The sequence below is a fragment of the Orbicella franksi genome, chromosome 11 (assembly GCF_964199315.1).
Source record: "Orbicella franksi chromosome 11, jaOrbFran1.1, whole genome shotgun sequence".
NCBI lineage: Eukaryota > Metazoa > Cnidaria > Anthozoa > Scleractinia > Merulinidae > Orbicella > Orbicella franksi.
Window position 1 is genome coordinate 6,441,630 of NC_138155.1, and position 15,580 is coordinate 6,457,209.

Below are 15,580 nucleotides of genomic sequence, written 5' to 3' on the forward strand. Positions count from 1 at the left end.
CCGCCGCACTTTCGTGTGAAAGCGTACATCGAACTCAAACAATAGCTCTATAGTTTTTAAACATGTTTAAGATTGATAAATGTTCGAGAAAATATTAAAAGCTAAGCTGAAAATATGTGAATAAAGCAGAAACAATCAGCAAAGTTACGATGACGCTTTCTTTAATCAACTTGGAATAACGATTTCGATTTTGATGATCGAGTTATCAACACTCCTTGTCTGTTTTCATGTTCGCAGTGTAAAACTTTACTATGCTTATGTTGAAGAAACACACATGATGTTAGTAGCCTTTTTTGCATTCGTGAAATTTGTTGCAGCATCTCAGCACAAAAGATAACGAAAGAAATCTTTGTCAAGATTTGTTGACAATTGAAAATACCGACTAGGACTTGAAAGTGCACGAGCTGCATGCACTATGCAAATGAGCTAATTGTACGCGTCAGACTTTCCTTTCAAAAACTTTTGCAAACTCACCAAACAAGCAGAGACAATAAGAAACCATCAAAACAGGTTTTGGTTAGGATTAAACATTGTCTGAGAAACTCACAAATTAACTTGATACCAGAGTAGAGAGTTTTCTTGCTATATTCTTAAGCATACGCTAAGCTTACAACTAGCGTGAGCAGATCTTATTATTCATTCCCAGCGCGAGATTGAAGTCTTTTTTTTGACCCTAAAAAACCCACCTTTTCCGTTAGCTCAGAGCATAAAACTACATATAAGCGCCCTGGTTCGTATTCCCTGCCTTATTCCCTGCCATCGTTGTGAAAAATACGCAAGAGAGTCTCTCAACTCTCACCATTTGATCACGCAACGTGACAACATCCACGCGAGAGCCCCTGACATGTGCGTGAATCCGCGCAGATATATGACGTCAGGATGGCGCAATTTGTTCTAAAAATAGAAAAATTGTCCCATATCATAGGTGCGCGCGAATCCCGAGACTTACGGTCTCCGTCCCCGATTATGGCTCCTGTTCTGATCAGAGTTTTTAGGTTTCAAGTGATTTTTACTCTTTATTAGGTATCGGAAAAATTAATGCTCAGTTAGAAACATGTCAGATCATAAGCAATGTGTTCACGAAAGGTCTAACAAGATCCGCAACAAAAAAATTCGAAGTTGAACGCCATGAAATGTTGACACAAGAATAGGTACTTTCTTGAAAAGATTGAGAGGTGAGCCATCTGATATTTTTCATTGTTGATAGTGGTAGGCTTTAGGGTTGATTACAGTTTTACAGTGTAAGTAAGCTTATTTTACACTAGATTTTTGATTCGGTCTGTGTAAAACGCAGACTGCGGACCGCAAACTACAGACTAAAATGCAGACTGACCATTGAGTCCTAACCAAAAACAGGCTAACTGGAGCATTTTTTAGGCTAACCTAAGTGATATCCAGGCTACCTGGAGTGATATTCAGTCTAACCGGACCGCGACTCAGCTGACCGGAGTGCAGTCTTTCACTGCAATTAGCCTGAATAATCATGTTTAATATCAGCACCTGATACTATTATTATAAATCGATATGTACTTATGAAGTCTGTAGTCTGCAGTCTGCATTTTACTCTCAGTCTGCATTTTACCCCGGTCTGCAGTCCACAGTCTGCGTTTTACACTGACGATTTTCAATTTGATTGCCAGCAAAGTGGAAGTGAAATCGGAACATCTTTGTACATTACTAAATTACATAGGCCATCAAAGAATATTCGACCGTACAGGCCCTTTCATAACATAATCACAGAATCATTTAAATATATAGAACAGCTAAACTGTTGGAATTTTGTAAGCAGTATCATCAGTACAGAGTAAATGATGCAGTGCATAAATTAGTATCTTTAGAACATAAAGGAAAAAGAGTCTACTCCCATATACAATGTACTTAAATGTTGGGTGTTAAAGTTCAAAATATCATAGGTAATCAAATTTCTGTAGGTCCCAGGTTAGAATCTAGTGGTAGTGTACAGCAAATTAGGTGGCTATTATGTTAGTTACAGTAATTTAATGGAATAATTTTGAATAATTAATTTGTTTATTTATTTATGTCCACTTATATTGTTTTTGTAGAATACTAGAATGGATACAATTTATTGGTTCTATTTGACAAACAAATCTTACAAGAGGCATGCAGGTTGTGGTTTTGCTAGAGAGTACAACGGTAACCAGAGCTGTGGGAATATCGTTCCAGATTTGTACTATCCTTGTCAGCAAAAGCTTATACTAAGTATGTGTTGCTTGAATAAAACAATAACAAGGCTTAATCATTCTGTAATCATTGCAGGCTTTGTTAAATTTACTTTCTAGACTGTTCTTCGTTTTTGGACTATTTGTATTTTGGCCAATGTACTATAATGTGTAGTCCCTAAAAAGGCCAATCACTGTTATAAGATTGTAAAATTGAAGTGCATGGTACCTATACAGTTATTGGAGAGCCTTACAGTCAAACTCACAATACCGTGAACACCTAAAATATGTCTGGAATGTTTATTGTGTTATAACCAATCAGGAGCGAGATCTACAACCACAGAAACCACAGAAACAGATAAGTTTCTATCGGTCATGGAACAAATTTGTTTTGTGACCAGTCTCAAAATAAATCCTCTAATTCTGTTATGCAAGAAATTAGACAATTGCTGTTACAGGCTATTTAAACACTAGCGAAGAGGGTTTGGGATATTTTTAACGTGAGAAAACTGTTTTCACAAACCACTGTGCTGGGCGAACACAACTAGTGGCTGTTGAATCACTCAAGCGCAAACGATCCAAATCAGTACCTTCATTATTTCGTTTCATTATAATAATTTTGACAACAACGAAAAGCAACAAGTGATATTGATGAAAATAGAAGTCTTGCATTATATTTTGTAGTATATGAATCAAGTGCAAATTTATTTGGGAAGAAACAGCGGAAAATGTGAGGTGTTTACTGTTTGCCACAACTAATTGCAAAATTAGCAAACCTTTGCATTTATCATGGTCAATCTTTCCAGGGTGTTTAGATCACTGAACCACTGGGCCCAAGGGATTGTAATTGTTTGCTAAAATAAATTGAGTTGCTAGTTTAACCGAAGATGATACCAAGGTTAGCGAAACCACCAAAATTTTAAATTTTTATTCACCCCTATTTATAGCTGTGGCAAATTAACCATCACTTCACTTGAGTAACTGTACACAAACTAAATACTGGATGTGGTTCTTGATACAAAAGGATAGCAATTATTTAGACTTTCAGTAATGTATAAAGACAGAGGGTGTATCTTGGGACAAAGCAAAAACCAAAACTATACATGTATTTATAGTTGCGTGACCTATGCAATACATCCTTGTTCTGTGGTTTGTGTGGTTTGAGATCTCACTTGAGATTGGTTATTACACAATAAACATTCCAGGCATATTTTAGGTGTTCACGGTTTTGTGAGTTTGACTGTAATAAGTATTTCTTTGAAAAATAGTGTTTCCTGTGTTTTAAGAATACATCATTGGGAAACTTTGCTTGAACCCCTAACAAGTAAGCTGCTTAGTGGTATTTCTGTCTTATGTAGTTTTGACTTGCTGGAGTCACAACCAGAAAGTACAACATAAGAGATTTTCAATTGTTTACTCACATCACTCCTCTCCTCTTGGCAAGCAAGCTTAAAATGCATAGGGCTGTTTGTACTTCAAGCATCAATTTTCAGGGTAGTTAATTTTTCAGACATTCTAAGGTGTCACCCATTATATTTAGGACATTCATATGAAGTCGGAGAAGTTGTATATATCCACCTATAGATTTGATCATTGACAAAAGAGCATGCATTTTCAATGTAATGGAAATTTTGATCATGTAACAAAACTGTCTCCTGTGCTTGGAGACATTCTTATTGCCTCCTTAAGCAGAAAGACAGCATTTTAATTAATCATTACCGGTATATCCTTTGTTTACTCAGTTCCTAAATCTCTACCATATCTCCCCCCAAAATATCAAAAGTTAATAGTATATCCTCGTGTAAAGTTGGAGATTTTTGTATCTATTGTAACTTGAAGATACAATTAGTGCTCTTCACTTCTGCTGGAATGGTTTGCACCATCTCCCAAAGTATTACTAAGTATAAGCAGGGTGTGGAATGTGAAATGAAAACCAGTTTTTTGGCCTATCCTCTCAGTAAGCTGTAACTGTGATATACTTGTCTAAAAGTCATTCTCGCTAGCCCCCCAAAATTTAATCTCTCACAGTTCTTCTGTAGTTTGAATTTCCTCAAATAATTTCCCAAAGAACTGCTAGGCTTTGTGCTATCAGAGATGACTTTCTTTGCAAGCTAATAAGTTCAGAAGCTAAACGCTATTTTCTTGAGTCAAACAACTCCTTCATGTACATGTAGAAGGAGTTGAACTTGCTGTTTTCCCTTGGTTGATAAGCCTTCCAGGCAATACAGGTGCTTAAATAATTAAGCTATTTAGTGAACTTCTAGGTTCTAATTTGTTTGAAATAAAATTAATATCGAGATGTTCATGCTAAAAAAAAAACCATTCAATCTAGGACTCAAATCTTACCCAATCTGACCTCAAGGATGATCTTCATTTGCACGTGACATCATCATTTTCTAAAATCCAAAACTAAAGAGCCACCAGTTAAAGTTTTTATCCTCATCAGGCATAAGAGGGGTATAAATTTATGTCTTTTAACAACTTTTCGCCTTAATAGCTTGCTTTGTTTGGAAACAAGCACATTTTGAATTTCAGAGTTATGGTGGTGTGTAACATAAAGCTACGAAAGCATTTGTCCAAAAATAATTACTTATCTCATGACTTTTAGTCTTTTTAGAAGTTAACGTATTAGGAAAAGTTCTTAATATTTAGATGTTTGCTTGTTCAGTTCAGATAATCAGCCACCTAGATATCCAAAATAACTTCCAGATGTTCACAATATTTGCCTGCTGCAATGTTGGTGTACAATGGAGGTACACCAACATTGCAGTTTCATACTGGGCTCTGTAAATTTGCCCAAAATATTTCAACAACTATCTGAAGCTTGGGAAGATGCACAGCCTGTAGAGCTAAAACTTGGAAAGGTGTCTTCTTTATTTATCTCCTATAACATCACAATGTCTTGAATTTATCCACTGAATGGTCAATTCGAATTAATTTTTGTGTGACAGTGCAAACCAAGAATACCAGCTCTAGAAGTCTGTCTACTTTTTTCCTAATTTAATTAATTAAAAGTCATTTGCTTTTATGCTTATTTAAAGTTTTCATCAGCAATGTATATGCTTTCATGGAACGTCAGCACAGGCATCATGTTCGTCGGTACCATAGTTGTATCTTGTGTCATTAATTGTTGAGTACTGTTTGAGAAGGATCAAGAACCATTCATTTGATGTATTACACGTGATCTGAAGAGTTCATGCAAGCCTTCTGAGTTGTCTTGCAGGTAGGATTGTCAAAGTTTAATTAGCAGGTCTGGAGAATGTAAATTTGGTATCTTTCTTACTTACTTTGTATAATAGCAATCAACAAATGACACTGGAAGATCTTCTTGTCTTTGCTGAGGCGATGTCATCCACTGTTGCAATAGGCCTATTAGGAAAATTATCTCAAATATGATCCTTGTAACCTTTTCATGAAATATATGATCTTGAACACGATGACACTTCAGTCTGGACTGAAAAGGAAAGAGTAACACTTTTGCAGTGTCTATAAATTGTTTGCATTCCATCTAGTGGCTTCAACTTTCTTCTCAGTTTATGTTTATTGTCCTGGTCCGAATAATTATAGGCATCTTGATCTTCCATTTAGGTCTTAAAACTGTTTACATTCCTGTTAGTGGCTTTTCTTTTGTTTTCCTTAGTCTGTATTGAATGTGCTGGTTAAAAAAAAAAAAAATAAACAAATTTTGATGTCAAGTCATCTTGGCAAACATGCCTACATGTATCTGGGGTTATGCAATCCCAAGCTTCCTCTTTTTGAAAAAGTCCGTAGATCTGATCTTGTCCTTGCCTTTAGATCATGAAGTTTATGCAGTCTTGAGTGACAGTGATATAATTGTGTAGTCTAGATCTAGAATAAGGATATAGTTTAGAATCACTCTGTCGTAAATGCTGTGTCTTTAGGGTTACCATATGCCTTTTGAAGTGTCATGCATCTAACTGATGTAGCTAATTTGACATGTAAACAACAAAAACATGTCAGGGGATATTTTATTTTGAATTTTTTTATCTGTCCAAGAGTGATTTTTGTATAATCACTTCGTATATTTTTTTAATCCTATTTCAAAATTGTTCTGTAACTTTTATTTTCACTGAAATTGAATATGGCAAAATGCAGACATATTGTTTAAGCACTTTGAGTCTAGAACCTGAGTAACATATTAAATTAGCAAAAAAATTGCATTGACCTGTAGCTTTCTAAAGGTAATTTGGACACTCCCGTTAGGGGGCCTTGATAATTGGATAACTCATTTTATTTCAAAATTCTTGGTGTCGTTTGATAACCAGCTCTATAAGCTTTAATTTGATATAGGGGTTAGGTATCTACAGCACAGTGTAAAAGGGGAGCATTACTTCTCTTGGATGCGAAACATCTATACGGTAACCTTAAACCATGAACTTATTGCTTCCTTCCATTTTTTGTGGAACAATTTATGACACAGCCACCTTTATAGCGGAGCTCCCAGCGGCTGCCGCCAAGCGGAGCCCCATAACTATAGAAACAGAACCACGTGCACGCGAACAAATAGAAAACCACAGAACTATTTTTTCATGGTCAACATGTCTAGCAGTGTGGATCATGGTGGGTGCGCCCAACAAAGCCAATGCCGCAGAACATGGCGGCCATAGTTTAATCATACATGTATGATATTGGACATCCATGTCATGGTCAATTGACAGCTGTCAAAACAAGATATCTGCTGACCAGTATTATGTGACCATATCATGGCTCAGGTTAAGAGCTCATCAAGGTCACATGTTTTTTAAAAAGTTGACCGCTGACAAAGTACCGGTTTTCTATTGGATCGTGGGCTCAAGCTAGGTTAACTTGTTGATCAGGGCCGGGTTGTTCAGAAGGTATACTAATGTTTTTCACTGCTTATGTTTAATGTAGTTTGAGATTATTGAAACTCAAAACAGATGGCCAGACATTATAAACAGAAAAGCTCAACGCAAAGTTACAAAACTCACATTAAAATCCTGGGTTAGCTTACTCGGGCTTTAAGCAACCCGGCCCAGGAGCTCCACTTTTAAGCTTGGCTAAATCTAAATATTACAATGTTTACAATTGACTCAGTGGTGGCGTGAATTTGTACATGTATTTTGTAACATAAACGTGCATTGCTATTTGCCGTCATGCTGTACATCCATCAATAGTTCAGTTTTTTCTTCATAAAATATGCTATTAATACTGTCTACCTTTTAAAAAATACTGGAATTCTACATAGCCTTAAGACACTTCCCAAAAGTGACTGTAAAAAGATACAGTTAAAGGTATGACAGCTGTACAGTATTAAGAACAGCATACAGGAATATAATGAGATCCATTCCCTACTGCAAAATTGCAACATTGCAACATTCACAATGAAAAAATCCCCCTGGCATTAATGGTAAATATAACACTTTGTGGATAAACACTTACAGCATGTAGGCTGCCATTAATAATCTTATAATTCAACTTCTATAATTGATGTGTTTTTTTTTTTCTCCACGAAGATTGTGGACTACAGGGACTGTTAACTACTGGGTGACCTCATCAAATATATAATTTTGTAATGAAATTATGTCAAAAATTAATCAGTAAGCTATAAGTAAGGTATACCATCTAGACATATTTTGCCTTCACTACTTGTAGACAACTGAACACACTCGGAGGTTTTGATGCATATGTGCATTTGGTCAGCCAAATCCAAGATGTGTTTAATTAAGACATCAGTAAAATTACAGCTAAATGGATAAAAAATATATCCTACATGCACCAAAGTTGAACACGTAAACCCCCTCAAACAATTGAAAAACAGGGTCCGTGTATCCCCAAATGCAGTGGCACCAATGGAATCATCTCCTTGTAGAGCTTTCTATGCATGCAGGGTCATTGATTGATGAAGAAAAAATAGTTCATGTTCATGTGCAAAAGGGGAATATGGAGGTGCTATTAGCAATTTACCACGTTTCAGAAGAGTGTATGGATTTAGTATTTTGGAAAATTATGTTCCATACTTGCTGCATCAGCAAACCTAGTGTAATATTAATCATCCACTCGACATTTCAACAACAACAACAAAACCGAGGAAAACTACATAATCACAATATGCATATCACTACACCTGAATCAAACGAAGGATGCCAGAAATGTTACAGAAAATTCGTTTAAGATTGATTATCATTCCAGTTAAAGCGAACAAATGCATTTAGAAGCCACAAAACGTCCAAAATCTCAAAGACTTGCGGTGTTCAATTTTAATAATTATTCGCGCCAAAGCGTAATTTGAATATTATTTTTGCCGACGGCTTTGTAGTCCTTTTTTCGGCCGTAACTTTACCAGTCTTTTACCAATAACCTTAAAAGAAATTCAGCCAAACATTTCACTAAACCCAATAAATTAAACAACCAAAACGAGGAAGTCTCCATAATTTGTAAACGCAATATGCATGACAACATTCGAGCGTCAAAAGCTGTCAAGGAGAGCAAACGATGGTTTTCCTTCTTCCAAAGGTAAACAGAAGAAGAAATTATAGCAGTCTACAAAGCGGCTGTCCTTACTAACACAAAGAAAACTTTAAAACTCGCCAGGCAGTATTTACAAATACAGTTTTATTACTTTTAGACGTGAGGTTATCGGTATACGGCGAAAAACGACAGAAAACTAAGCTTGTTTGTTTACCCATGGTGCTTCGCTGGCGCGCTTCGCGCACTGAAGCTCCGCTACAAAAGCTGTATATTTGGCTCACTTCAAATAAATTAAGTCATATCATCAAAAAGTCTAATTTTGTCATGTTTCGCCCCCACCAGAAACAAATCTACCCTTTCAACCAAAAATATGTATATTTGACAATGAGAAGAATATGAATGTTCTTTTTGACTGCAAATATTATGTCAAGTACCTAGGAGTGTTACTTGATTACAATCTTTCTTGGAAGAACCTTATTGAATACGTTGCTTTAAAAAGAAGTAAAACTATAGGTATTATTTCGAAAATACGACACTTTGGCCCCTTTCGCACTCTGCCAAATATTTACCAATCCTTAATTTCTCCCTACATTACCTACGGATTATCTGTTTTGGGTCAGGCTTGTAAGTCTCGCCTAAACAAAATATTATTGTTACAGAAACGAGCCCTGCGTTTTAAGTGTTATTTATTAAGACTAAACTTCTACCCATACGTCCACTCATTATATTATAGACGTTTGTCGGAATCAATGAATGATGTCAATACTGCCTCAGCGCCAATTAAATTACGTAGTTTATTTATGAAAATATCTGACGTCCATTCTTACAAAACCCGCTACTCTACCTCAAGTAACTTTTCCATAAACTACACAAAAATTCATTCTCCAGAATCGGTGGCAGACTATTGAACGAGATACCACGCATATAAGAGAGCTACCAAAAAAAGTATTTCAAAGTTAGAACTAAAAATCAATTACTAAGTATGCTCCAGAAAGAAAATGCTTTTCTTTGATACACCGGATTAATCATAAACTGAAATCTTTTAAGTGACTACATGAATCAATGTCCTCTCTCATTATTCTCCCCTGATTTTATTTTAATAGTGTCTTAATATGCAGAAACGATAAAAGTATTAACTACATATTTAATCTTGAATTAATTGTTATTATTGTAATTTAATTAATCTAGTTATAGGTACAAGCGTTTAATGGCACGCCTAGATTAGGACATGCTATCCGCGGGCCAAATAACATGTAATTTTAAAATAAAGGAATATAAAAATTTTTCTCGTTGTTGTGCGCTCCTATGCACAGTTAAAGAATGAAGTTTATTGTTATCAGATCAAGGAATGTTTACTGGATGTTAGACTGTACCTATATGCCCATTACAAACATAACAACAAATAAGGCAGAGTCACTTACGTTCGCAGCTTTTTTGATTCCCTGAAAGATGATAACCAGGAAAGCAGCTACATCGAGAAGAACCACCATAGCTCTTACAAATCTGGTCACATCCTCCGTTGCCAGGGATACATCCATTGCATTCTGTCTTCTGATTACTACTTCCGCTGCAGGAACGCCCCCCGCATTTTGGGGAAGGACTATCACATTTGCGATACCGGGTCTTGTACCCATTTGAGCACTGAGTTTGGGCCCAGCTTGATGGCTGCCATGAACCCCATTTGCCATGTACTGGCGCTAGAAATTTAAAATAATGATGACGATGATGGTGATGATGATGATGATGATGATGATGAAGATGATGATAATAGAAATAGTAATAGAAACAGTAACCGTAAAAGTAATTAACAGTAACAGTAACAGTTATAGTAATAGTAATAATAACAATTGTACAATTATATAATCAATGTTTAGATCGTTGCTTTTAACGGCAGCCCGACAATACCAGTAAAGATACATTGCATGAACGAAATTATTTGAAATCAAGATGAGATGCATCCCCGGAATCCCAGGGGCAACTAATCGGGACAATGCGATACTTTCAGACGATAGTCTACATCCCGCTCTTGATGTAAACTTTCACCCGAAAATATCGCGTCTCCCGAAAATATCGTATCTTCCCGACTAGCAGCCCCTGGGCCTTCGAGGATTAATGAGATATATTGTAAATATATTTAGACCAAGCTCTGTGGTGACCCACGCTTCACAGTCTTTCTCGATCTTTCCATGTCCTTTTGTCTTTTTTGTTTTTGGTTTATGTTTTTCTTTTTTTTTTCTTTTTTTTTTTAATACGGTTTCTGATATTTTAAGACTGAAAAATATGACTAGAGCACGGGAGGAAGTAAAATGTGCGCTGCTACATCAAAGACGGGTTTTAGACTGTGCTGTCTTTATTTTGGCACAGGCCTTTGAACACAATTTGCTTCGAAGGTACCATGCTCACTGGGGCCCCATCGAAGCGATACGTTTTGCAATGAATTGTTCTCTAATCGAAAATTTAGCCTAAGCTTTACGTCTCCACTGTAAGACGCTGATACGCTAAGAGAAATCTCAATATCCGTTATTTATGCATTGCTTGTGTTGAAAATGATGTGAGCGTTTTTAAAAGCCTTCGTATTCGATTCACTGTTCACATTTATATGATAGGGCTTTGTTTGTTAATCGCTCCACTCACGAAAACAATTTTCGATTTGAAACGGTGAGCATCATAAAATGAAACGAACAAGGCAAAAAAACGCTAAGGGAACGCATGCTTGCTTTTACGTATGTCTGTTGAGAACGAATCCATTTTGATCTAGATCATAGTCTCTTTAAAGTGCAATAAACCATGCAATGAAACATTGCAGCAAATTTATGACATTAATCATTCTAATGAATTATTCGATCATGTCACTGGGTACCCGAACACTGTTCAGCATTATCATAATCATTTAAAGTAAAGATAATGTCATTTACTCGTGTTCTCCTGTCTTGTTGAGTGCCCTGAGTGTCTTGAGTCGTTTAGATGAGATTTGAGAAGAAGTGACGGCAGTTTACATTTCATATATCATCTTTAATTGTCTGCCGCTTTGTAAATATAAAGCTCCGATTACGTCTCGAGTTTTCATTATCGCTGTCAACTATTAACTCTAATTTCTCCCTGGATGATAGTGATGGCAGTGAAAGCTCGAGAAGTAGTCGATACTTTATATTTACAAAGCGACAGGCAATATATTTTTACCTTCGCTTCTATTCAAATCCGCCTCCTTAGCGACTCAAAAAGGCAAAGCGACACAGATAAATAACGGTGTAAATAGTATTGATTATGTTATTGCTGAGACAGTGTTCTATTCCTCTGTGGTCACGTGACTTGGCGTTTTTAATGCAGCTACATTATAAAAAGAGGTTTCACCGCAATATGTCCAAAGCTTTGAGCGTCTCTCAGTTGTTTAGTGAAGGCAAAATTTGGTGCTTTTTAAAGGTTAAATCTCAAACTCGTTAATAATGCATCAAGAGTTTAAACAAAGGAAATCATGACCTGGACGGTGTTTCGATATCTGATCTCAATTAGCATGGATTTGTGTGATTTTAATTTCTCGTTTTCCCTTAGTTTTAGTTTCGGGTGAGAAGATGTGTCAAACCCTTAAAACCATGTTTGACCACATGTCCAAACACCTCGAAGTACGTTACGCGTCGTATTTTCAACTCTGTTCTCGCCGTTTGGAAATGCGGTCAACTGGGAGGCGGTCATTAGTGTTTGATATATTATAACATAACTGACTTAGAGAGATTTTGGATTTTATAGCGATTCATTTGATATAGAGATTTTTATTTTTACATTTTAGCAGTTTTTGCTATTTTTAAAAACAATTTTGGAACATGAAAGCGAGCTCTTTTGGCTGGCAGAACTATTTTCAGTGGCAGTTTTGCCCACAGGATACCGGGACAAAAATATAATTTGTCGAATGCCTGTTCGTGGTGAAGGATTATAAAATGAAAATCTGCCGAATACAAACTAGCTGAATTTCGTGCATCATGTTGCGATGATAAAATTTTGTCCTCACAACAGTTTTTTTTTTTTTTTTTTGTCGTTGTTTTTCGCTAAAAGGAAGCATTTCACATAAAGAAAACGGTTGCTGCAATATGTGCCTGCTTCATGTTCCGCAACACGGCCTATAATTTGCTTGGACTCCCTTCTTTTGTAGACATTAAAAAACAGGAATCGGAAACACTCTTCTTTCTTGCGTTGGACTTGATATCGCACAACCTGCAGAAACTGAAGTTCAGTTGTATTCGTTCTTTTTATTCCCACTTTTCGAGCTTTTCGCGGAGTAGCATGCATTTCCATGCTAAGATATAAACCTCGTGATATTGCTAATGTTTCACACTTCAGTAACATTGATTCGACTCGCGCAAGAAATCATTCATGCCGAGAAGCTCGCACTAGTTTTTGATCGGTGAACGAATTGACAGTAATAGATGGTTGGTGAAATCGGATTACAAGTAAATTGGTGGGTAATTATGCGGAAAGCCCACTACCTAAATCTGGCGCTCCTTCCCCTTCTTTCCCACGCCAGTATCTTGCACTAGCAACGTTCCTCACATGGACAAGCTCGGATGATTATTGAATAATGTGACACTTACAGAAAGTGATACTAATTTAGATTTCTCGGAAATGCCGGAATCCGAATGGTTCTCAACTTGCACAAACGGCACAAAGTGGCTAATTAACAACTTCGATCTACTTTTGAGATTTATATAGGCAAAAATTAAAGTTCTGTATAAAGAAGAGTGTTGGATTTTCACACTATCGATCGCCAGTTGACGATTTGTTTCGTTGTTGTGTATATTACGAACGTTCCTCACTCAAAACCCGGCGGAATTGCAATGAATTTCAAACACCCTTAGACGAAAAGGGCCTCGTTTACTTTTAAGCCTTGGTCAAACGGTGCATGATAGGCGATCGTAGTTGAATGATTCTCCCCGAATTTTCACCGACTATCATCAACTATCATCGACTATCATGCACCGTTTGACCAAGGCTTTACAGCTGCTGGTCATAATAGGTCAATACTGGGTGATAATTCTGCTCGTGTTGGGTTACAAAATCGTTTATAACCAGGCTGTATATCCTAATCACAAATATCTCCTGCGATTGCCATTTATGGGACAGCTGATCAGGGCTAACTTTTTCATCACTGAACACCTCCAAGCCGGAATACTGATCAATACGGGACCAAATTTACTGCCAAAACGTGGCAATCAATGTGATGTCATTTGGTGGCTTACATTACATCTTATTTAATGTTCCTTGTAGCCCAATCGAGACCCTTTCCTTTATGTTTCTGGATACAATAAATAATTTAAACACATACAGTGCAGTACAATAAAATATCAATCAGGAGCAGGGTTGGCACAGTGGTGAGAGAGCTCGCCTCCCAACAAAGTTGCCCTTGATCGATTCAGGACCGATGCCATATGTGGGTTGAGTTTGTTATCGGTTCTGGCCTTCGGCTCCGAAAGTTTTTTCTCTGGGTTCTCTGGTTTTCCTCCCTCCACAAAAACCAACATCTCAAAATTCCAACTAGGATGAAGGACGCACGTGAATACTATAAGCTAAGGCTGATGTGGCTTTCTCCCTGAATATTGTAATTGATTGAAGGAATAACAGGCATACTCACAAGAACCACCTCCACCTCCTTTTCCACACGCAATGACGCAATTCTGGTTGGTACCAATTGCTACTGCCGCTAAAACAAGAACGGTGAGCTTGACAAAAGAGCTCATATTTATTTCACGGAGCTTCGTGTAACTTGAAAGAGGAAATGGCACAACCGCTGCTAATTATGCTCCCTGGCTGAAAAAAAAAAAAAAAAAAAAAAAAAAAAAACGGGAAAAACCCCGAAGCGTAAAATGAGCTATAGATAAGTATAAGTTAAAAGTGAAATCTGTCATTACTGCACATTAAGTGTTTTTTCAAGGACGAAGAGTTTCGGTTTCCGAGCTTCCAAAAGTACAATAAAGGCGCTTTTCATCTGGATGATTCCGGGAACTTATCCAAAGAATGTAAGTAGATGTATGCAAGTTGGTATATTATCCTCGTTCTGAAAATCTACCTGGGTGAGTAAAAAGAGAGAATTTAAACTTAGTTTGTTGACGATTTTGCAGCTAAGGAACCCTTTACTTGGGATAGTAAAGATTACGTTTCGCTGGTAAAGCACTTAATGGTTCTTGTTAAATTTGCATAGATAATTAAAGTTTCAAATACCAAATTCTAAATCAGCAAACCAAGTACGCAGGTGAACGACTCAAGTAGTTTAAGGCCTGGCTCAAAGGCTTTTACCGGTGAAAATAATTTATTAGTTATATTTCTGAAGGTATAAATGGCAATGGAACCAGATTTAGCACACAGTTAGGTTTTGACATCCTGAATATAACAAGAGATATAGCTACTCAACCAGAATTCCATATGGCACACAACCATAATTAGGATAGACTGGCGAGAAAAGTTACTGACGAAAACATTCCTTTAAATGACAAATGAATTTGTCTTGAGTAATGCTCTAGGCCAATACTGTACCGTCTCCTTTTTATGCATATTAAACATCAAGTCATGGTCCTATAGCTATTACTTTCTACCAAATCGTTGTTTCTTCCCCCTTTTTAACTCGATTCACTCAAAGAGCTGATATAATCTTGTTGAAACATCTGCTACAAAGCAGAACAATAGTTAAAGCCGAAGCTGAATTCTCGAAACACTTTCGGCACGCTGCTCTAGATAACCACGAAATTCATGACTAATAATAATTCGATTTTTACCGAGCAGCACGTGGTTCATTAATAGCAATTTCATTAGCTACATTCTTGAATCGTAATATAACCTAATTACAGAAATAAAAGTTAAAAGACGAGTCTTTAAACCATAGAAGCCAAATATTCTTACCTCTGAACGATAGTCACAGATTACAACGTGAGCAGAATGTCTAAATTCCTCACGGTAAAATCTTGGGC

The 15,580-nt window shown here is 36.7% G+C and overlaps 1 protein-coding gene across 1 annotated transcript in view; it reads right to left on the reverse strand.

The window, feature by feature from the left end:
* Nucleotides 1-15,576, reverse strand: part of LOC145460119 (uncharacterized) — a 48,647-nt gene extending 33,071 nt beyond the window's left edge. The window contains 3 exon segments of the mRNA XM_081444851.1: nt 10,052-10,327; nt 14,251-14,426; nt 15,513-15,576. Of these exon segments, the coding sequence (XP_081300977.1) occupies nt 10,052-10,327; nt 14,251-14,356 (382 nt within the window). The 5' untranslated portion in view covers nt 14,357-14,426; nt 15,513-15,576.
* Between the last annotated feature and the right edge of the window lie 4 nt (nt 15,577-15,580).